This window comes from Vipera ursinii, assembly GCF_947247035.1.
Source record: "Vipera ursinii genome assembly, chromosome: 14".
NCBI lineage: Eukaryota > Metazoa > Chordata > Lepidosauria > Squamata > Viperidae > Vipera > Vipera ursinii.
In genome coordinates, this window is record NC_139527.1 from 11820304 (window position 1) to 11843964 (window position 23661).

The 23661-nt window shown below is 48.2% G+C and overlaps 1 protein-coding gene across 1 annotated transcript in view; it reads left to right on the top strand.

Annotated features, from left to right (window-relative positions):
• BCR (BCR activator of RhoGEF and GTPase) overlaps nucleotides 1–21406 on the top strand; it is a 66715-nt gene extending 45309 nt beyond the window's left edge. Inside the window, exons 9-23 of the mRNA XM_083373459.1 lie at nucleotides 299–420; nucleotides 980–1148; nucleotides 1708–1827; nucleotides 3267–3342; nucleotides 3792–3896; nucleotides 4789–4863; nucleotides 5130–5227; nucleotides 5734–5856; nucleotides 7687–7746; nucleotides 8669–8778; nucleotides 10039–10178; nucleotides 10690–10824; nucleotides 11570–11675; nucleotides 13367–13529; nucleotides 16785–21406. Of these exons, the coding sequence (XP_083229585.1) occupies nucleotides 299–420; nucleotides 980–1148; nucleotides 1708–1827; nucleotides 3267–3342; nucleotides 3792–3896; nucleotides 4789–4863; nucleotides 5130–5227; nucleotides 5734–5856; nucleotides 7687–7746; nucleotides 8669–8778; nucleotides 10039–10178; nucleotides 10690–10824; nucleotides 11570–11675; nucleotides 13367–13529; nucleotides 16785–16874 (1692 nt within the window). The 3' untranslated portion in view covers nucleotides 16875–21406. The remainder of the gene's footprint in view (nucleotides 1–298; nucleotides 421–979; nucleotides 1149–1707; nucleotides 1828–3266; nucleotides 3343–3791; nucleotides 3897–4788; nucleotides 4864–5129; nucleotides 5228–5733; nucleotides 5857–7686; nucleotides 7747–8668; nucleotides 8779–10038; nucleotides 10179–10689; nucleotides 10825–11569; nucleotides 11676–13366; nucleotides 13530–16784) is intronic.
• The last annotated feature ends 2255 nt before the right edge of the window (nucleotides 21407–23661 follow it).

The following is a 23661-nucleotide window of genomic DNA, read 5'->3' on the forward strand; positions in this document are numbered from 1 at the left end:
CTCCTGTGGACAGGAGTAAGGACAGTCCCTCTTTGCCTACTGGGTCATCTCCTGGCTGCCCTTCCCTGCCTTCTAGACTCCCTGCTTTAATATCTGCTCTGATTAAAGAGTTCAAAAACGAAGAATTGCCTTGTTATCTTTGCTGAGTTCCTCAATAGTCTGATTATGGCTTTCTGTTGACCCCTTTTGTTCCCTAGACTGGCAGAGGCTACCGTGGGGTGCCCCTTCTGATAAAAAGGGGGGTGGCCTGTCCGCCCCTTCCTTTGTCGCTAACTGGCCCGTCTCCTTTTCTTGACAGCACCGGCAGCTTGTGAAGGACAGCTTCATGGTGGAGCTGGTGGAGGGATCCCGGAAGCTGCGTCACGTCTTTCTCTTCACGGATCTGTTCCTCTGTGCCAAGCTTAAAAAGCAGATTGGAGGGTGAGCCCCACCTGGAGCAGCCATGTCGGGGAAAGAGGAAGGAAGCCCCAGGGAACCTCCTTGGGATGGATGCCCAGAGGCAGAAACAGCACTTCTGAACTATGCCGAGGGCCTCTTTCTCAGCGAGGAGGGGGGCCTCCACTTGAGAGTCTTATGTCCTTGGCAATCCCCAGAAGTTCTACACTTCCAGGCATGCAGCCTTAAAGTTTATGTGATGTTTTTGAGGCAGACATTGCAAAGAAAGTTTGCATCGTTGGAAAGTGTTGCTTTTGTGAGGCATCCCAAAAAATCCCTGCAGCCAAATCTCCTTTGTAGCCAAATCTAACACATTTTTATCTATTTTCCAGCTGGGGGGAGTTGAGTTTAAGCGATGGGTTCCCCAAAGCCAGTCTCAGGGAATATCAAGGCAGTGAAGGAGAAAGGGGAGCAGTTCGAAATGTGTGCGAGAGAGAGATCTCCCTGCAAGCAGCTGCCCACAGCCCATGCCTGCGCTCGGCTTCCCCTTCTCTCACCTGGTTCAGGGATGGCTCGCTCACCTTCATCCTTCTCACCTTTGCAGAAAAAGCCAACAGTACGACTGTAAGTGGTACATCCCCCTCTCGGATCTCAGCTTCCAGATGGTGGATGACTCAGAGACGATGCCAAACATCTCCCTTGTGCCAGACGAGGAGCTGGATGCCATGAAAATCAAGATCTCCCAACTCAAGAGTGACATCCAGCGTGAAAAGGTAAAAGGAGGGATTTGGCGGGGTAAACCATCAACTCTTTACCCCTGGACAGGCTGACAATCCCAGATTAAGAAATACTAATGTGCTTAGGGACTGTGGCTTCTTCATTACGAACGCCTAGAGCGAGCTGGTTAGCTAATCACTCTTAAAGCTAACCAGGCAGCTGCACAGTTGCTTCTTTCTGAGGAGAGTTAGCCTCATTGGAGCCCTGCACACCAAGGCCGTGTGGCTTAGGATATGTTCGGCTGTGCTTCAACGAGGAACGCTGAGCACAGCCTCAACGTTTTAGTGCCCAGGAGTGTAGTCTTCTTTGTGCTTCTTGGTATGAGCATAGGGGCAGAAAAAGGAAGAGCCGCTCCTGCTCCTGGCACTAGGACATCAGAGACCTGATTGCTGCTGTTTCCAGATGAAGGAGGGGAACTCAGCCTGACAAGGTCTAATGGGTTTTGTGGAGCCAGACTCCCTTCAGATGTGTCAGTGAAATGCTGAGTTCCCCGTAACTCTCGTGTTGTGAACGGAGGAGAAGAGAACATAATTTCTGTCTGGGCTTCCTCCTCAGAAAGCTAACAAGGGAAGCAAGAACTTGGAGAGGTTGAAGAAGAAGTTGTCTGAACAGGAATCCCTGCTTCTCTTGATGTCTCCTAATATGGCCTTCCGAGTGCACAATCGCAATGGCAAAGTGAGTGGTCTTCTGGGTTTCTAAGGTCTCTATTCCTGGGCTTCTCTGAGAACCCTCCAGTTGGACCTGGGTAGCCCATCAGGTGCCCATTTCCAAGGCAAAGAGTTATTTGCGGAAGTGTGTGGCCCCCTTTCCATGTTCAGGGGCAAAGAACGTGGCTTCTCTCTGAGCTCTCTTTGGAAATGCCGTCACTGCCTCCCGGTTCTGCAACCGGGTTGGTGACATTCTCTGCCTCGGCCTGCTTCAGATCCGGGCACGGGAAAGGCGGCCTCAACATGACATGGAAGCTGTTTTTCTGACTTGGGCATCTCGGGAGGGCTTTACATTTCAACAGTCTGTGGCGTGGAGTTCCCTGTAATGTATCAGTCCACCAGTCATCTTTGTCAGGGGCACTGGGGGGGGGAGATGTGGAACCCTAACTTCCAGCCAGCCCCCCTCAGGGTAGGAGAGGTGCTTGCAGCAGTCAAGCCTGTGAATCATGCCAGCAGGCGAGAGCTTCTCAGCACCCAGGAGAGATGGGCACCCATGTTGTTCCCACCCGGTTTTAGCCTTCTGGGCAGCCTCTACCCATCCCATGTCCAGTCTGCCCAGCCAGAGTGGCTGAAGGTCTCCAGCCTTGAAGTCCCACCTCCAGGAGGAGATGCCCCTGCAACTCACCTCTCCGAAGCAGGGCCATGTTTCAGCTTGGGCTTCGGTGCCACAGCACCAGACTGCTCAGCCTGGGCACCCTCAGAGGGAGGGGTGTGTGTGTGTCTGACTGCCCAGATAGCTGAGTCCTTGTGGTTGCTGGGTCAAGAGATCCGCCTGCTTTACAATGCTCTCTTTTGCACTTCTTTCTAGTTTATATAGATAGTCCTTGACTTACAGCAATTTGTTTAACATCCATTCATACATTCCAATGGCACTGAAAACAATGACTTATAGCCACTCCTCACCCTTATAACCCCCCCCCCATTCTTCCCGCTCTCATGTGACCAAACTTCAGGCTTTTGGCAATGGGCATGTATTTGCGACGGTCACAGCAGCCCCGGGTCACACGAAAGACCCCCCCCTCCCAGCCGTCTCTCCACAAAGTCAACGGGGGCAGCTGGATTTTCTTAACCACATGATTCACTTAAGAACTGCAGCGATGAGAAGCCCTCTTACATCTCACTTTCTTTCTCACTTTGTATGCTTTGTGGCCATTATTTCATACTCTTTAATTATTGTTTGTGGTATAGTTTTGCATAGTGGATTATATAATAAAGTTTATGCATCTAGTGATCCATGCATTATACATCGTATTTTAATTCTTTCAGTAAAGTCGAAGTGGCACAGGCTGAGTTATCAGGCGGGAAACACTAGAGTAGACTTTGGACATGCAGAACTGCTGGATAAAAAGATATAACTTTGGAATTGTGGTTTCTCTGGGTTGCATCCTGCTGCTTCTTCCCCCTTAGAGCTACACCTTCCTCATCTCCTCGGATTACGAACGGGCTGAATGGCGAGAGATCGTCCGAGAGCAGCAGAAGAAATGTACGTGCCCCGGCGGAATCCTCTCCCTGTGGGTTGGCCAAGTGGCATTTGGGGTGCGCCAAGGCTGCCCAGAAAGGTGCATCGCAGCCCAATTCCCTGCATGGGTTGGGGAGGGCGAAGGTAGATGTGGGGCTTGTCTTGCCTGTGGTCCCTGCTGGCTGCAGAAGTCTCTTCTAGCGCTTCTCCTTCCACGGAGCCATATCCCTCCACCATGCTGGGCTCTTTGCTAAACGGATCCTGGGGAGGGCCAAGCTGCTTGCTGTGAGAGAAGGCGCCTTGTGCCCTGGGCCAGAGGCTTTGCGTTGTCCACCCAGATGGAAGGGTGGTGGGTGTCCAAGGTCTTCCCGGCAGCTTTTCCCAAAGCCCAGCACGGTCCTTTCCCACTTCCAAGTCTGGAGGCGCAAAGGAGTCTCCGTGCCCCAAGCGTGTCAATCTCCTCTGAACTGCAGGCTTCAAAAGCTTTTCGCTGACATCAGTGGAACTCCAAATGCTAACAAATTCTTGTGTGAAGCTTCAGACGGTGCATCACATTCCCCTTACAATTAACAAAGAAGGTGAGTGTGCGAGGAGGACCAGCCCCACAGCCCCCCCTTGCACCATCTCCCTGCTTCGTGGCCGAACAGAGCTGGGGTCCTTTCTGCCAGCCCCTGCCGTGACGGTGGGAGCCTGAAGTTGGGGGGGCAGGGGGGGGTGGATCCTGGACTGAGTGTGCTGCCCTCCTGCCCAGTGATGGGGGGCTGGGAGGGAGGAGGGGCCTTGGGGGCCTTAGAGACACACCAGGGATGCCCCCCTTCTGTTCCTTAGAGAACCATCCGCTTGCTGCAGCCCTTGGAAGCATTAGTGCAACAGGTAGTCTCCACTTAGCGACAGTTTGCTTAGTGACCATTCAAAGTTACAACAGCACTGAAAAAGTGATTTATAACCAGTCCTCAATTTTAAGACCTCTGCAACGTCCCTGCGGTCATGTGGCAACCAGCATCTATTTGTGACAGTTGCAGCATCACACAATTGCCATTTGTGATCTTCCCAGCTGACTCCAACAAGCGAAGTCAATGGGGAAAGCCGGATTCACTTAACGTGCATGGTGATTCGCTTAATGGCCAGCAAAAAAAGTCATAAAATTAAATTTGATTCACTTAGTGGCCACCTCACTTAGTGGTGGGAGTTCCGATCCCAATTGTGAATGTACGTTGAGGACTACCTGTAACCCGATCTCTGGATTTGGGAAGGGATTACAAAAGATTTGTTTCGTACAATTGGAACGCTAAAATTTATAGAACTAATTTGATGCTGCTTAGGTTTCTCAAGCAACAACATCAGGGTTACCAAAACTGGGTGCTCTGAATGCTCAACTCTCCTCCTCCCTCCCTAATGCAGAATTTCCGCCTTGCTCTGGGGAGCCCCGCAGAGCTGCCCCGATTATCCCCTTGTTTGTTTCTGACACAGATGATGAGCCCTCTGGCCTCTGCGGATTCCTGAACGTGATTGTCCACTCCGCCACTGGCTTCAAGCAGAGCTCAAGTGAGTGGAGGTGCCTGGCAGGTGTGCAGGGGGGCAGAACAGCCGCCACGCAGAGTGGGATGGAGGGCCCTCTTCGGGGCTTACATTGGGCCTGAATGAAAGTCCTGACAAGTGCAGGGGGGGGTTCAGTGCAAGAAGAGTGAGGTGCTCTCCTGATCCAAAGGTTGCCCAGCGTGGCCTGGGGGGAAGGCAGAGGACTCCCTGCAGCCCCAGTGGATGCTTACATGAGTGGTGGCTTATGTCTCTCCCCCCCGCACCCCCCCCAGGCTTGTACTGCACCCTTGAAGTGGATTCCTTCGGGTACTTTGTGAACAAGGCCAAAACGAGGGTTTACAGAGACACCGCAGAGCCCAACTGGAACGAGGTAGGTGGGAGCAGTGCCGGCTATGCACCTAAGCAGCTGAGCTTTCAGGCACTTCCTTCTTGCCTTGTGCCCTCACTGGGGGGGTGGTGGTTAGGGTTCAGATGGACCTAAGAAATCCTCCCTTGCATTATAATTTTATTTTTCTCAAACCATTTTCATCATGACTTAAGAAAATGCATTTCCTAGCCAGCCCTAAAAGCGAGTAACTGACTTCTGCACCTTGCTCAGGAAAAGGGCTGCTTTTGAGCTGTGTTGGGTGGTTGGGAGGTGTAGCGCACTCAGTCGCAGGTTCCCCGGGGCTCCTAGCGAGGAAGGAGCTGCGCTGACTTTGGATTCAGTGGTGAATCTTGGAAAGAAAGCCGTGACGAATTGGCAAGATGCCCCAATTTGACCTCACAGGTGCTTTGAAGGAGACTCCCTGGCTGCTCTTTTCCCTCCCGCCCAAAGCTCTGGCGTCATTTGGGGATCTGCTGAAATGCCCCTGGCTCTGCCCTTCTTTCCCACAGGAGTTTGAGATCGAGCTGGAGGGATCCCAGACGCTGCGGATCCTGTGCTACGAGAAGAGCTACCACAAGAGCAAAGAAGACGGCGAGACCACGGACCGCATTGTGGGCAAAGGCCAAATCCAGGTGGGGCAGGGGCTGCCATGGGTTGGGGGGGTCGACCTTGGCCAATGAGGGATGGGCACATTTAATTCCCACTTAACCTGGAATGAAATCACAAATTCAGGGACCCTTGTCTCACGACAGCAATTATACCCAGAAGTACAGTCGTACGTTGTGGCAATTTTTAAGTGGCTCATCACATGATCAGCCGGATTTTGCAACACTTTTTGACAGCTGCCATTAAGGAGATCGCCTTGATTGTTGAGTGAATCTCCAGTCTTTATGTGAATGCCACAGTTGTTAAGCAGATGGGTGTTTTTTGCCAGAAGCCAGAAGTGAATGAAAAGCCTCATAAATCATGGTCCTGTGAGCACAGGACACTGCCAATGGCACCCCACGTGTGATTGCATGTCCACGGGAGGCAGGGAGGCATAACTTCAAATCTGGATTGTAAGTACTGTTTTTAGGGTCCACCCTAACTTCAAGTGGTCACCAAGCAGCGAGTCGTAAGTCAAGACTGCCTGTACTCTTTTGGCTTATGTCGCCCTTGTTTGTTTCCTATTCACCACCTCAGCTGAAAGTGTGTGCTTTGCAGGGGAGGCTTTGGGGTTGCGTATATTGAAGGGGTCACTCTTAACTGGCCTTCCTTCCAGAATTTCCCTGAAAACCTCTTTTCCCTTCCTTCCGTATGTTGGGGTACGTAGAGGAGAGAGGAATGCCGCCTTCCCTCTTGGGCAAGGTGGCTTTTTAACTGTTGTTGACTGTAGTAGGATTTGCACATTCAACATTTAATGCATTGTGACAATAACTGGAGCACAGGTTTTAATTCTCACCACCGAAAGTCCCCCCCCACCCCAATCGTGCCTGGGGAACTGGCCCCTCCTTAGCTACCTCTCGTTCACCCCCTAAGCTGCCTCTCTCTGCAAAGGAATCCTTGGAGATTGCATCCGCCCATCATTTGGGGCACTGCTAAATGTCTAGGCAGTGCCGTGGGATGTGATGCAGGCAGGCAGCCTCTGGTGATTTTGTGCATCGTGCCTTCAAGTGGGAAGTCTGCAGAATTGCAGCAGGAAACCTCATCACAACAGAGATATCAAGGAAGCAGCTGATCCGATCCGGGCAGAGAAAGGCGCCCAGTTCTTTAACTGTTGTAGCATCTGGACTCTCTGAAAAGCAGGCCCTGTGCATCCCAGCCTGCTGTTGAGCACCAACTGATGTCCCACTAGCTGTAGTGGTGTGTGGGAAAGACCTTGTGGTGGTGCCAGATGCTGCCCAGGGAATGGTCAGATAGGAGACTGCATCACCCCCTCAGCTGGGTAGAGGGGAGGACAAGAGGCTCAGAAGGGACCCTCCCTCATTTCTTTCCACTCTAGAGAGAGTCTTAATGCAGCCGTACCATCAAGTAGACTTAGCCCATCTGGTCGTGGTTCCTGTCTGGTCTACCTTGGAAGGCTGATACTATCCCACCCTCAGGAGTTGTCATGGTCTCTGATCACATGTGTAACAATCCAGTCTCAGGCAAGGGAGACTCCGCTGGGAAGAAACTGCCAGAAATTCTGCGTGGCTCCAGTGGCAAAATCAGGAAAAAAGATGAACCTGAGTTTGGCGTTCACAATAAACCTATGCATATCTAAAACATCTTAGCTTTTTCCCGGGATGGAAATGAGCAATAATCTAAAGCATAAAAATGAGTGTTTTCTAATTTTATGCTGTGCAGAGCTATGAACTTTCTGTCTTGCAAGAAAACCGGGTAGGATTCTTTTCCAGGTGATCATGGTTTGTCAGATAAAACAATGGCAAAGTCTCTGATTTGGCCTGTTGAGGAGTTGAATGCCGGCTCCATGTGTTTTTCAGCTGGACCCCCAAACCTTGCAAGAGAAAGACTGGCAGCGCACCGTCATCTTCATGAATGGGGTAAGGCAGAGCATTAGGGCTACAGGCTTATGGAGATTCTCCGTCATCCAGGTTGAGTTTAATCAGAACATCAGAGTATATATATGTATTTCCCACATGCCATCTAAAGTCTAACAGCGTAGGAACTGTCAACTTCTCCCTTCCTCTAATCTTTGTAGTAGTTTGTAGGGTTGTCCCAAAGGTGCTTTTTTCCAAAAGACAACTGGAACCGAAGAAGCTTCTTGGATGAGAAGTGAAATGTTTTCAAAGGGAAAACCCCCAAAAAAGTCGAGTTGCCTTTTGGAAGAAAGCACCTTTGGGATCAGGTCTACAGACTTAGCAGCTTCCCTGGTGCAGATTCCTCGTTTCTAGCTCTCCCTGGTCATGCGATCATGTTTGCACACCTGGCTTATGATGCTTCTTATCAGAATTAAATCTGTTATCTTTGCTGAAAAGAAGCAATCAGCCATCTAGTTTCTTACATTAACGATGCGTAATAGGGAATCATCTTCGCTCAATCAATTCCATTATAACTTGTATTTGGATAGCAGCCTGTGCCCAAAGAAACAATACCTGGAAAAGCAAACTAAAGGGAAACAGGCAAAGTATGAGCAGTCAGAGCTAAAGCCATAATCAAAAAGGATGTTTCTACAGGGCACAAGGAAAACTGACCTTTTATGAACTGTTTTCTGGCTTATTGCTTCTTTTAATAAAAGAAGCCTTATCAATTGATGATAGGTTAGGTTTTCTGCCTTAGATGCTCTGGTAGCTTTGCTGTTTCTATTCCTTTTTGACTTGGTGGGTGAGGAATGCCAAAGTAGCCCACCTTGGCCTGGGCATAGGGCCCTCTCCTCAGAGCTCCCTTCTGCTGCTGGCCCTCTGCGGCCCTGGGGCAGACCAGCATAACCTGGAACTAGGCGCTGAGAGTTTCTCTCTTTCCAAGGTCGAAGTGAAGCTCTCCGTGAAGTTCACAAGCAGAGAGTTCAGCCTAAAGAGGATGCCGTCTCGAAAACAAACGGGAGTGTTTGGAGTAAAGATTGGGGTTGTCACCAAGTGAGTTCCTCCCTCCCTCCCGCCTCCTCATCTGCTGTAGGGATATTGTTAAGTTACGATCAGTACCTTGGGCTGAGAGAGAGAGAAATTCCTTTTACGCCTTCCTGCTCCTGTTCTTGAGAATTAAGGTCCGCAGACCAGAGGGAACGCCATAGTGCTGTTTTGGGCCTGAATGTTATGGTTCACCGTTTTCCACCGAATACCCTTATGGGAGGGTGATCAGGTCCCTGTCGCCTCATAGTTTCATCTCCTACGTCCTTTTGGGAGGACATCAGCACACCAGCTTTGGTGAGGAAGCGTCATGTAGGAAAAGGATCCCATTTCCTCGGTCGGGATCGGAGGGGCAAAGAGGGTGTGCTGAGGAGACATGGGGCCCACCAGCTTCCATTTCACAGCCTCCCGAGTGAGTGGGGCCAAACGTGTCTGTCCCCTTGCAGGCTTTTAGGTTTTGAGGGGTTGATAGGGGAAAATGGGCATCTTGGGTCTTGCCCTCATTTCACCCCTCAAAAGTCTTCCCGCCTTCCCAGAAGAGAGTCCTGCCCCCCTCACTCTTGGACTGAGACCCTCGGTATCCCTGCCGAATCCCTGCTAGCTGAGGATGCCCGTTTCCTTCTTAGACATTGTGATAGCCATAGTGAGAAAGTATTAACTAAATTGATGGATATTTAGGGTTTCTCACACAGACACATTTTAATAAAAGCAGGCTAAAGAATTGGATAACTTGTCTAAGTGCTTTGGACTGCTGGCCGCAAGATGTTTTCTTCACCATCTTTCAATACTTCAGTGGAACAAATTTTGCCACTAAATGGCCACAAAGGGAAAATTGCCTGTGATCCGTAGAAGGTTGCCCCGGGTGCTGGTGTAAACTTTCAAGAAAATTTATATTCAGAATTTCAAATAAACCAAGTGATGTTTTATCTGTATTTTTCTTTACTGTCCAAACAGTTACAGTATTAAAGTTGCTGAATAAATATGATTCCTGACCTTCTACACCAAATCCGCTAAAGTATTTTACTCTAATTAATTATGCTGGGCCAGAAAAGGGCGGGCTTCTCCTTTCCCCAGGCTTGCTAATGGGGTTAAGAAAATGATTAATTTAGGCTTTATCTTTTGGCAAAATTCTTCCCACCAATTCTCCATAGTACAGTATTAAGAAGTCATTCTGCTCCAGGTCTGCAGGGCGACCACGTGGTTGAGCTGATGGCTCCTGTCCTGTGGCCCAGTTAGCCCCTGCTTCCTCTAACCGCTTTATCCGTCTAGGAGAGAACGATCCAAGGTGCCTTACACCGTGCGCCAGTGTGTGGAGGAGATTGAACGCCGGGGCATGGAAGAGGTGGGCATCTACCGGGTTTCTGGAGTGGCCACTGATATCCAGGCTTTGAAAGCTGCTTTCGACATCAGTGAGTATTTACTTGGAACATTGCCTTTTCTACTAAGAGGAAATCAGTGGTTTCTTTAGGGCAGCCTGTTGCAACGGTCAGCCATGAGAATGGGAGCAGAAGAGGAGACGGGCCGTCTGTCTGTCGCATGTTGTTCTCTGCTGGTTTCTGGGCAATACTGTCCAGGTTGGTAGTCCTCTTTTACTGCTACTTCTGCTGGGATGCACAATCCATCCGATGGTGCTGCTGCTCAGTTTATTCTTTGTCATCATGCCAAGTTACCACACATCAGGCCTTGTCATTAAACCAGATGTGGAAGCCACTGGATGAAACAAATTACGGTTTGGAAGCATTCATAATCTCTGGCAATCACAGTTTCTTAATCAAGGAGGAGTTGATTAGTTCTTAACAGCTGCACAAAAGAGAGAAGGGGGTGTAAATCCACAGAATATATTTCTCACAGATTTGGAAAATTCCCGCAGTTACGAGAGTTTTCTTGGCTGGAGTAAAGGACTTTCTTTCCTTCTTGCAGATAACAAAGACGTCTCCGTCATGATGAGCGAGATGGATGTGAACGCGATTGCGGGAACACTCAAGCTCTACTTTAGGGAGCTGCCAGAGCCTCTCTTCACAGACGAACTCTACCCCAACTTTGCTGAAGGCATCGGTACGTAATGGCGTTATGCAGGTCCAAGGATGAAGAATTGTGCTGTGCCATTTTGTGGTCAGCAGTGCGAAGAGGCTGCTCTCACGGTCACGGTCACACACTCACAGCCCTGGAAAATTGCCACACTCAGATCCCTTATGAACACTAAGGCATGAACGTTTCTTTGGAATACATGGAAACCCGGTGAATTTAAAACAACGGCAAACTTCTACTGAAGTATATCTATTTGCTCTTACTCCATCTCTCTCATCCGCCCTTGCCTGATGCCCACAACCAGGCTGCCAGGCACCAGCCCAAGGGACTAGTGTTGGCGATCCAGAACCAGCTCAAAAAGGCTGGGCAGGCTTCAGGACCCCTTTTATCCCCGAAAGTCCTTGCTTTTTTCTTTTTGGTGGGGAGGGTCTTGCCACGTGCTCAGGCCCAACTTTATCCTTTTGTTTCCTTAATGGCTTGTTCCTTTCCCCGTGGGAGCTTTTCCTGCCTTTTGTCCACCCTGCTTACGTGCCTTCGCCACTTTTAGGCTTGGTTTGGCCTAGGCTCACACTGGCAGAGGCTCCCTTAAGTGGCGCCCTTTTCTGAGTTTAACATGCTAAAATTAAGGAGACAGCAATACCTCCCTAACTCTCCTGTTTTACCTTAGCTCACGACTCAAGTGAGGCAGGACAAGCGTACGTAGCTGTATCTGCACTTGTAAACCCCCTGCACAGTTTGTAAAACTTTTCTCCTCCTCCTCCTCTGCTGCTAGCGCTCTCTGACCCCGTCGCAAAAGAAAGCTGTATGCTGAACTTGCTGCTTTCGCTCCCGGAGCCCAACCTGGTCACCTTCCTTTTCCTCCTGGATCATTTGAAAAGGTGAGGCCCTTTTTCTCCAGCCTTCCCAGCCATTATTGTCAAGGATGCTCCAGAGCATCGATCAACGTGACCTTTTGTAAAAAGAAGTAGCGCCGTGGTGGTTGTGTGGCCTGCAAGGCCTCTGGTTGGTCCCCACTTCGTGGGCTGGAGCTTGTCCCCACGTGAGCCCTGCGGCCCTGCAGGGCTCAAGCATCTACTGGAGGCGCTTAAGGGCTGCTCATCCAACTCCCTTGGTGGTTGTTTTTTTTTTAAAAAAAAAACCATACTAGTTTAATAACCTCTGTGATTTTTTGTCCTTCACCTCAGGCTGCAAAATTGGTCTGGCCTGAAAGAGTTCCCCTCTCCCCCTCCCCCTCCCTTCAGTCTCACCTTTCCTTCCAGAGAGAAGCTTCGGCCTTCCCTTTGCGGCCGGAAGAAAATAAGGGCAGAGACCAGGCAGGCAGGCAGGCCATCTTTGGCAGAGCAGCCTTCCTTCCCCAAATCTACCCATCTTGCTGAGCGGGGTTTCGTGTTTGGATATCGTTTTCTTCCTTTTCCCTTGCCCAACTGGATTTTATTTTCTTATTTATTAAATAAGTTAAGCATCTTAGGGAGAGCGGCTGACTCTGCTGGATCCTGTGAGGTTCTCTCCTTTGGGGCTGGCTGTGGGTGAGGAGAGTGCCAGGTGGGCAGGTCTCTCTGTTCTTCGTGCTTGGGCTTAGGATGGGCTTTAGGAATTGCAGGGTAGGGTCAGAGCCTCCCTGAGGGAAGTGGAGAGGCATTGATACACCGATTCCTTGCCTGGACCAGCAGCATTGGACCGTCTCATCCGATCTCTAACCTCCTCTTTTGGGGAAGGTGACGGAGGAAGAAGCAGGAGGTTATGGATTCTCCGGGCTTCTGGGAGTTCAGACCTGGGCACGGGGCAGAGGCCACCTGGGGAATGTCCTGTGGCAGGCTTTGGAGGGAGCTGGCACAGCCCTCTGCGTCTTGGATCTTTCAGGGACACGTGACCACGGTCTCCTTCTGGACTGCTGTGAAGGCATAAGGGTTCTTTGGCTCCATGTCTGCCTGAGCAGCTGGGTCCAGAGGTGGGCAAGGCGAATTGATGAAGATTTCTGAGGTATCATCATCCCAAATGCAGAGTAGCTTTTACTCTTTTATGCCAATGAATCTTTGTGATTTCTGGTAGTTTACAAGAAGATGCAATAAAAATTGTTGTACAGAAAGAGAAAACAGAAAAGGTTATTTTTTTCTTTCACCACAGGATTTTTTTAAAAATCCACTTGGGATTGTTTCTTTTCAAAATAGAAGTTCGCATAAATTCTGCTGGGATTTTGGACACATTTGGACCAGTAAGAGAATATGGGAGGTCAAATCTGTCTGTTCAAGACCACTGTTTTCCATCTGACCAGACAAGATGTATAAGCTAAGATAGAGTTTCTTAAACTGCCTCGGCCAATTACCCTTTTTCCCAATTGTGAATCATATTTTCACCCTCACAAACAACCAGACTTTCTAATTTTATACCGGTGTCCAAAACTGGGCCGTGATTCAGAAACAAATCATTACAAATTGCTCCGTTGCCTCCAGGATATACCCAGATGCCCCCCTACTCTTGGGAGCAATTACCCCCCCCCCCCCGTTTGAATACAACTGTGTTAGATCATAACTTACTTTCTTTTCTACCCCTATCCTGTCTATTGTTTCAGAGTTGCTGAAAAGGAGAACATCAACAAGATGTCACTTCACAACCTGGCCACCGTTTTTGGACCAACATTACTCAGACCGTCAGAAAAGGACAGCAAAATTCCTGCCAATCCAATGCAACCCATCGCCATGACTGACAGCTGGTCACTCGAAGTCATGTCCCAGGTAAAAGCAAGTGGAGAGTCTCTCAACTTGACAGCTTGAAGATGTGTGGACTTCAACTCCCAGAATTCCCCCAGTCAGCATGTGGAATTGAAGTCAACTCGTCTTCAAGTTGCGATGTTTGAGAAACACTGGCCTATGGAAGCTTTGATCCTTGAATATGGGTCCTCTGATCAACAAAACTCAGGGTTTCACAGGGGCCCAGACCTCTCTTAGGACCCACTTAGATTGAAGGGAAGAGCCCATAAGCCATATTGGGAGGAAAGGGTTTAGATCAGACATGTCAAACTTGTGACGTCACGTGGCGTCGCACAAGGTATCGGGACTGTTTTGCTATTGCCCGCAATGGGGTGGGCGCGGCTTCCGCAGGACGGGCTGGCAGCTTGACACCCCTGGTTTAGATCATCCCTCTCTAGCTGATTGCCCTAATCCCACCTGGGGAAGCCAGGAAAGTTAACCTTTCACGTCAGGAGATCTCAGTTGCAGAGCCATTTTTTGTCCAGCCATTTTATATCCCCTTTTCTTACAAGGAGCTTAGAAAGGGGAAAGGCGGTTCAGGAGAAGAGAGCAGGGCTTGTCCACAGCCATCCCATAACTGGCTGATCAAAGAAGATTTGAACATGGATGCCCTTCTGGGCCTAATTTCCAATGAAGCAGCCAAAAAGATTTTCCTTCGTTGCATTCCTTTCCCAGAAGAATTCAGAAGAGGTTCTTTCCAGGAGATACCAGATACCAGGGAAATAACTGAAGAGTACTGTAAATGACCAAAAGGAAGGGGGTGGAAAGAATATTGAAACTAGAGAAAGTAAGATGGTAGCAAAGAAATGTTCCTTACCAAGGAGTTTGCTGGTTGTAAATCCTCTGATGGCCCAACCGTTTGTGCAGGAGTTGAGGAGTGAGACCACAGGAGCACTCTTAGAGGAAAGTCCGTGATTTGGCTGTTCCCGTGGCCTTGGTCCTCGAGCCCTGGACAAGCCGTTCGTTAAGCAGGCAGAAGATCGATTACTTGGATTGGACTACTCCGAATCCTATTCAGGTCATCAAGACGGAGCAGTTCCAGTTGCTTTGAACTGTGGAACTCTTAACCTTCTGAATTAAACGGTTGATCTTATTTCCTGGCTATGCCAGGTGTTGTAGACAGATGTAGCAGAGTAATCCAGGGCCTGTTGGATGGTGCTGTTTATGTGGACCCTTTGAATTAGGACTTGGGCCCAGGTAATATTTATGCCAGAAGGAAAAAGAAGAGTGCAGCCATCTTGACTCTCTGGGATGTGGACCTTCCGCACTGTTGGCCATAATTTCCTCCTGAAGATCTGGAGCTGAGCATGTAATCAGTTGCTCCTTCCTAGTAGACTGAGTCTAGGGTGTAGCATGCAGTAGTAACTTCTACAGAATAGGGTGCCAGGGTTTCCACTGTGTGGCCCTGTTGCTCAAAATGAGTGGGAGAATGCACAGAACTGGAGTCAGCTATCACCAGTATACAGACCATAGTCTGATTCAGGTGAAATAACACAAATGCCAAACCAGCGTTTGGGTGTTGTAATGGAGAAGGTGAAGCAGAAGCGCAGTCCGCCCACTGTGGAGGTGCCCTTTCCAGGAAACTGCAATCAGTAAATGTGTGTTCGTCCATTCAAACTGAAGATTTTCAACCTGTCCTGGTTCTTCCTAAGGGGACCAAGTCCCAGATCCACCTTTGCCAGTGGGGCAAAGAAGCTGCCCAAATGCCAGCTGGAATGAGCCTTGGGAGCCTCTCACAGCTGGGCTGTTCTTCCCCAAATGTTTCTTGACTGGTAGCAATATTGGCCATTTCATTCAGGGCTGTTTGTTGCCAGTTCGTAATGTTATGGTTAAGGATTTTCATGGGTTCATATGTGTTTTAGCATATTTGGGTTATGTTTCATAACCAGCTCTAGGAACATATTTAAAGGACGGAAAGCTATATTCCTTGTACCTCAACATATCTCGTATTTTCTCCTTCTTTCATCATTTGCTGAAGTTACTGCAGCACTAAAATACCGACATGCCCAGTCCTCATACTTAATGGCCCCTGCAGCATCCCCAGAGAGACATAATCAGAATTTGGCACATGGTGGCACAGTGGTTACTACTTCTGCTGACCGCCAGCAGTTTGGCAGTTTGATTCTCCCGGCTGAAGGTTGACTCAGCCTTCCCTCCTTCCGAGGTCGGTAAAATGAGGACCCAGATTGTTGGGGGCAAATATGCTGACTATAAACGGCTTAGAGAGGGCTGTAAAGCACTGTGAAGCGGTATATTTTTTATTTTTATTTATTTTAATTCCATTTATATCCCGCCCTTCTCCGAAGACTCAGGGCGGCTTACAAGCTTAGCAGTAGCCTTCATTCTATGTATATGCCTGCTTATTAGGGCTTTCACACACACCCCAAGCGGCATTCTTACAAAGTCAGCTTAATTGCCCCCAACAATCTGGGTCCTCATTTTACCTACCTGGGAAGGATGGAAGGCTGAGTCAACCTTGAGCCTGGTGGGACTCGAACCTGCACTAATTGCAGGCAGCTGGTGTTACTTCAGGAGGCATTAGCCCACTGCTCCACTTATGGAGCATAAGTCTAAGGGCTATTGCTATTTGGGTGCTAGGCAACCAGCATGTATTTACAACGATTGTAGCATCCCAGGGTCATGCGATCTTCTTTTGCAACTTGCCCAGCCGGCTTCAGAGAAGCAAAGGATTAGAGAGTAACAGAGTTGGAAGAGATTTTGGAGGTCTTCTGGTCCAGCCCCCTTCTCAAGCAGGAGACGCTATACCATTTTGGGCAAAGGGCTGTCCGGCCTCTTCTTGAGAACCTCCAGGGACGGAGCATCCGGCTGTCCCACTGATTAATTGCTTTCACTCCCAGGCAGTTCCTCCTCCTCAGTTCTCTCCTTGAGGAAGTCGGTGGGAGAAGCTGGATTTGCTGAACCGCTGCATGATTCATTTAACAAGTGGGGCTGGGGGTGCGGGGAGGGGGGGCTGCTTAATGACCGCAGCAAAAAAAAGTTGTAAAATCAGGGGTGAGTCCCGTCACTGCCTTGCTTAGCAACACAAATTCTGGTTCTAATGGTGGCCATAAGTTGAGGACTACATGTCCATGAAAGCCAGTCAAGCTGTAATTGCGAGCTGTTGCCCAGGCTTTTGAATGCCTGATGAATTGGAGAACCGCTGGGCTCTCCTGGCCCTGCCTGCCGTTGTGGTTGCCCCCTCCCCATTGATCTGTCCCCCTCCTCTTATCTGCGTTCCAGGTTCAGGTTCTCCTCTATTTCCTGCAACTGGAGACGATTCCCACCCCAGACAGCAAGAGGCAGAGCATCCTCTTCTCCACTGAGGTGTAGAAGCCAGCTCAGCTGAGGAGGAGGAGGAGGCTGGCGGTGTTTGCTCTATCGTGTTTGCTCTATCGGCCCCTCTGACATTCCAGCCTTTCCGGATCCTTCAGGAGGGGAGGAAGCCCCCCTCCCTGCCCCCCTCTGCTGACCTAGAAGCCCTCGGAGGAAGCTGATTTTCTTCAGAGGAAGATTCCTTTCACCAGATCAGGAAAAGGAACAGAGGAAAGCAAACTGTCTTGGAAGGAACGTGCCTGAAGGAGTTCCTGGCAGGGTTCCCTTGCAGTGGAACACGCCTCACCTTGGGAGGTTCTGGCAGTCTCTTCTTCTCGGGCACCTTTGAAGAGCAGGAGGTTTTTCCTTTTCTGGCCACTGCTGTGGATTCTAATGGAGTGCCGCAAGGATGTTCACCCATCGTGGCCACTACTTGCAAATTTAGACCTCGATTTAAACAAGTTTCTTTCTAATAAATAAGTAAATTAGGAGCTTCATGCACAATCGGAACATTTTTAAAAAAAGCTTTTCCTTGCCTTTTTTCCTTTGAGACTCTTTTGGTGGAAGGTTTTACCGAAGATGCGCCCAACTAATCAATCACTTAGAGAACAAAGGCCAGAGACTGGAAGAGAAGAGGGTGATGGCTAGCTCTTAAGGCCTTCTCCTTTTTCTGTGGACCCTAAAAGATGGGAGGTGTGTGGAGAAGTTGAGGAGGTCTTCAGACATTCTAAAGACCAGAGAAGATAATCTGCAAAATCGCCCCGTTCATAAACAAGGACTTCGTGCCCAGTTTCCTACCCGACTGCAGCAACGTGAGGGTCTATGGTGGGTTTCTCCGCAGTTGGCCCCAAGCCGGCCTCCCCCCACCCCCGCACAAGCAGCTAAACATTCCTCTGATCCGCTGGCGGGAATTGGGAGGGCAGGATTGGGCCTCTGCCCTTTCTTGGTTGGGACTTTGGAAAGACTTTGCTTACGGAAAATATTTTTTTCACTGCCACCCTGTTTTTGCTGGGAAAGAGAAATGTTTTGATAAGATGTTTTAATAACTTGTACAATGATGATTGAGGGACCATTTTATATTTTTCAGAAATTCCAACAGTTTGTTTTAAGATTGAACAGGCATCATTCGTGAATTATCATGCTGGGAAAGAATTGGCACCGGCAGTCAGAAACAGGGATTAAGCCCAGAATCCTCGCACAGGAAGGGAATCTCTCTTTATGTTTCATATGGACAGAAACAATCTCCTTATCTGTCCCGTACAATCATACCACATAAGTTTTGTCTTGTTAATTCAAAGCCACTTTTACCAAGAAGTTCAGAAGTGACTTGGAAGGCTAAAACTTTCAACTTTGAGTAACGGGTGAGAGACCAGGAAGCTAAACTGAAATTCCGATTTTGTTCAGAGAGGCTATGAATAGGGACTGAGCAGCTTTCCCCACAGTTTCCCATAATTTGGGCAAGTAATGGAATTCTGCTTGTTAAAGGGGGCTAAAAATCACTACAGAAGCAAGAGCCTCCATAGCTGTTCTGATCCTTGAGTTAAAATCCAGCTATTTGAACACTGGGAAATAGCCCATCACAGGAATGGCCAGCTTGTGGTGTCTGACTATCACAGCATTTCTCATACCAGAAAATATTTAAATAGGAATTCCATATTGCTTTTTCCTCCCAGAAGTCTAGAAGTTAGAACTCTGTTCTGATGTCCTAGTTTGGATGGTGATGTACTTAGGTTTATGAAGATGAGATACATAAGCCTTTTGCAGACATGTCCTTGGTCGTCCTTTGTTAAAACTGGATATTTTTTCCCCAAGGAAAGGGGCTTTTAGACATGGAGGATCAAGCTGTCTGCGGCTTTGAATCACCTCCAGGGTCAAAAAGCAGCTTCTATCTTTGTGTCAGTTGAAGGAGGGCACCTCAGTGAATTAAGAGTTCTTAATGGAATCATTTATGTAAGGTTTTTTTTTTAAAAAAAATGAAGCTAAATGTGATCATATTCTTTATTACTATTATTTGAGGCAGAAAATATTCAATAACCCTGTAATGAAGCTTTCTCATTCCATCAGTCAGCCATATATTTATTCTTCTAAGGCAGGGGTTTTTCAACTTGGCTGTTTTATGACTTGTGGACTTCAACTCCCAGAATTCCTCAGCCAGCTTGCCTGGCTGAGGAATTCTGGGAGTTGAAGTCCACAAGTCATAAAACAGCCAAGTTGGAAGACCCCTGTTCTAAGGTAACTATTGTAGGTTATTCCATTATGAAGAAACAGGGGAAAGGGCACCCAGGTTGTGAGGACCTAAAGCAGGAGTAGGCAACCTCGGCTCTTTTATGACTCATGGACTTCAACTCCCAGAATTCCTGAAGTTGAAGTCCATGAGTCATAAAAGAGCCGAGGCTGCCTACCCCTGACCTAAAGTATTTAGATAACAGGTTGGTTCATCAGAACTGAAGGACGCCCAGTTGTCATCTAGCAGAGAAAAGGAGAATGCCTTTGGTCATCTTGTTGAAATGATTCAAGGCCACATGTTGGCCCAGGAGTTTCCTACACTTTGCCTGCAGTGTTATCCTTTCCTGCTGAACCTTGCTCAAGGTTAAGCATCAGCTATTCACTCACAGAATAAGGGGGAATCCTCCCCAAATTCCCTAGAGTCCCAACAAAGTATTTGGACTCTGTTCTGAATCCTCAAACAAGTATTGTAGGCTCTCCAGTCCTCCTTACGAGGTCCAGTAGGTATCAAATTAACGCTGGCCTAATGGGGTTGTAGAGATTGGGAGTATTAATAAAGCTCCTTTGAGTCACTAAAAGTCATAACAGGTTTAAGGAAGGCCACAGTGTTGTTTTGTGAACTTGAGGCATGTCTTGAAAATTAAAAGTTTTAAGGGCTTTTATTTATTTTATTGATTCCTTTAAGCAGCACGATTGCTGAATGACTGCAGTTTCTCCCTTGCATTGTTATTCCATATCCAGAGCTGCAGGAATTGGCAAAGCCATCCCACCGAGGGAAATGGGCCAATCTGTTCTGCTTCTCTGCCCTTTCTGGTATTTTTTATTTATATATAGTTCTGTTGGTATTGAGTTGATGAACCTCGATAAAAGGGAGACAGTGCGTGTTGGTGATCTGCAAGAGGATTGCTTTGATAGCCAGGCAAATTTTACATGCAGGCATGTAGGTATGGAAGAGATTGTATAATTTAAGCATTAATTTCAGTTTTAATTATAAACCTATGCTTTTCTGAAAAGTGATAATCTTGTGCTTCAGAAACGAATGCCTCAAATGGAACTGAGCTCATTTTCTTTCCAAGAAGTAGCAACATCAAATCCCTCAAGTTCTTCCAGTCCCTTCTATTTTTCTATTTTTCTTTGTGAAGTTGCTCCAAGAATAATTTTCCTTGACCCTGCTTTACTTTAAAACAGCCAGTGGCTGTATTTGTACAAAACACTGAATTGCAAAATAGCCGACTATGTTTTAATCTTACATGAATGAACAACGCACAACCTCTGGCTGTTGCTGAATGACTTCCTGCTGGAGATACAATCCCAACACCTGGAAGATGTTGCAGATGATGCAATTTTGTGCCAATCCAGCCCATGGGATTAGTTTGTGATTCAGTGTGTTATGTAAACCTAGGAAACTGGTTTGAATAAACCATGATTAAATTAACATTAAATGTGTTGTCCAAAGACAGCCAGTTACAAAACCCTCCCCCTCCCATGTCTTTAATGATGAAATGATAAAAGTCAAGAACCAATTTTACACAGCTTTGATTGTCCTTTCCCCATGAGTTTTGTCCCTCGGCAAGTCTCCCCTCATCCTGTTTGTGCAAATCTTTTGGTATCTGGATTCCACTCTGCTGATCAAGGATATACCTGTAGTTTTGAAGGTCACAGTTGTCAGGCAGAAGCTTTTTTCCACACCAGGAGCTTCTACTTCATTCTATAGGAATGGACTACACTTAGGGAATCTTATTGTCCTCAAAGCCAGGCCATCACATGAAAGCTTAGCCACCATTCAAACGTCCATCAGATAAGTCTTATTCACTAGTTTCAATTTATTATTTATTTAGCATATGGCATAACATACATGGACTAGCAATATATATTAATATTTCACCTAGATTAGTAAAACACAATAAAAAATAAATGTTAAAAGATCTATGTTCAAATACAAATGTCTAGGGCCATCTAACCATTGAAATGCGCAGCATCATTTATATTTTTAAAAAATCAGATACTGGAGCAGTATATGCCCTCAGCTTACAGCCGGTCAACTGTGTTTGATTTGGGGGCCCACAGTCAGGGAGGGGAGGATGCTATGCCCCATTTATACAGAGACTCCAGCCGTACGAGGTGCGAATCCAGGATGTGTCTGTTGCTGACTTGGTAGTTCAAAGCCTGGTGCCTTTTTTCATTTATAATTTCAATATATATGTATGATTACTGTTCATGCATAAAAGGAGAAAAAAGACACGGTGTCACTTTGGGAACATCACAGCATCCTAGAGTCACTGAGGTTCCACAAGTCCACTCATAAGATGAAAACAACCCTTGAAATGATTATACTGACCGTAACCCTCTATGGTTGATGCACGATCTTACCGCTGAATCCAGCCCATGTAGTTAGCCGATGTAAACCTGGAAAACTCAGTTGTGCAAGTCATATTATCAATGTGTCTTGTAAGCACAGCTTTTAGAGGAAGTAGGACAAGCCTTTTGACTGAATTTCCTAAGCAGACATGTCAAACTTGTGACGTCGCGCGACATAGCGGAGCTTTTTTCCCATTGCCGGCAATGGGGTGGGTGCGGTTTCCTTGTGATGCGTCCAGCCTGCAGGCTGGCAGTTTGACACCCCTGTCCTAGAGGGATTCAGTCCCTAAGGCAGCTGGAAAGATTTGACAGCGTCTGGCATATACTGTGAAAATCAACAAAGTTGACAAGGTTGAGAAACACTGGCCCAGAATGAAGCAGGGCATTGTGGAGTGGAGTGGACATTCCAAAACTCTGTGTGTGTATGTGTGTGTGTGTTACACTAGAAAACACCCTAATGTCAGCCATCTAACTCACAAACTCAAAACTAAGGAAACTTCAAGGCTTTGAAGTGCCATAAAAGATAAACTTTATTGAATACACATCTCAGAACTGAAGAAGCAAAACCAGCTCTGCCCAATCATCCATCTTTGGTTTGTTATGGGAATGGTCCACTTCTCCATCAGACACCTGTGTTAGTGATCTTGGCATTTTTGTAGGCTCTCGTGGTCCACGAAGGGCTTCTTAGAATCCCGTTTCCTCCCTATGCATCTTAGCAATCCAGCCCCGACACCTAGTCCTGTTGGAAATTCCTTTTCTCAAGAGGCTTTGCCTGAAGCCTAAGACAGAAGCTTACGGTGTGCTACAAAGAGTGGCGTGTAGGTGCCGTACAAAGGTCTCCCGGGGAGTAACAGGCTCAGAGGGCATGGAGGTGGTCCTCTCAGGGGAAGGCTTCAGTTGAGTCTTGAGTCAATAGTGCGAGCTTTACTCCACCAGCAGTGTCCTCCATGAAGCTTTGCACTCCTGGTGGGACTGTTGAGAAGAGACCAGGAGATGGCTCCCAATTCTTCTGTTCTACTTGGGTAAATCTTGGGTTGTTTGTGCCAACCTCTCTCTAATTGGCGAGGGGGGCACAAGGGAGGGAGGAAGCAGAAAGCTTGTCTGGGAATGCCCGTTTCAACCCCACCTGTGGAGATTATGGCTGCTACTTTCTAGGTCAGGCATTCTAAGGCTGTTATGACTTGAAGCAGCAACTGAAGTGGCCCTAATAGGAAGATGCTGTGAATTGTTCATAAGAATCTCTTGGAGGTGAGGATCGGGTACTGATCCCCAGCATTAGGAAAAAGCTGGTATTTGTCTCCAAGGATGCTTCTGAGGATCCCTACCTGAGGCCCACCTGCCAGGAAGGCCAGCAAACCGGCTGCCAAGGATCTCCTTAAAGAAAGCTGCCTGATTCTAGCAAAACGGGTCTGAGGTGAAGCACCAGCCCTGTGCCGATACCTGCCCTGAAGCACTTCCCGGCCTCAAATGTGTGTTTTCCTTGGCTTGGGCAACTCCTAAAGGAAAAGAGTGAGGCGCTGACAGGTGTGCATGTTCATATTCCGCCCACAGCACCTGGAAGCTTAACAGAGCCTCTCTGGAAGCTCCCCCAGCAGCGGAGGGCTTACAACACCAGGATGGATGTGTAGCTTTCCTATTGCAACCTGGTAATAAGATAGCAAAACCATACATGCCATAGTGGCACAATGGTTAGAATGCAGCATTGCAAACGAACTCTGCTGACTGCCAGCAGTTCGATCCTGACCAGCTCACAGCTGACTCAGCCTTCCATCCTTTCCGAGGTCGTCAAAATGAGGACCCAGATTGTTGGGGGCAAGAGGCTGACTCTGTAAACCGCTTAGAGGCCTGTAAAGCGGTATATAAGTCTAAGGGCGAAGTGCTGGACATACTTGTGCGTGTGTGTGTGTGTAGGGGAGGGGACAGCTCCACCTTTCCCTCTCCTCCTCCCAACCGAATTGGGTTGTCACTCAAAAGTGGCGTTTCCTGCTTTCCTCTCCCGGCCCCCAAAATCCCGCTGGCTTCCAGAGGGGAGTCGCTGCCTGGGCTTCCCTCGGACCCACCTCAAAAGGAAGATTCAGGCGGCGCTTCCGTGCTTGCCAGTAGCCAGAAGGGGGCAAACGTCGAGGCGGTCCGGAAGGGCCACCGAAGCTCAGCCCTCCGCGACCAGCCAGCCCAACCCGCCTGGCTGGAGGCTCCCACCACCTGAACCGGGCAGCGCCCG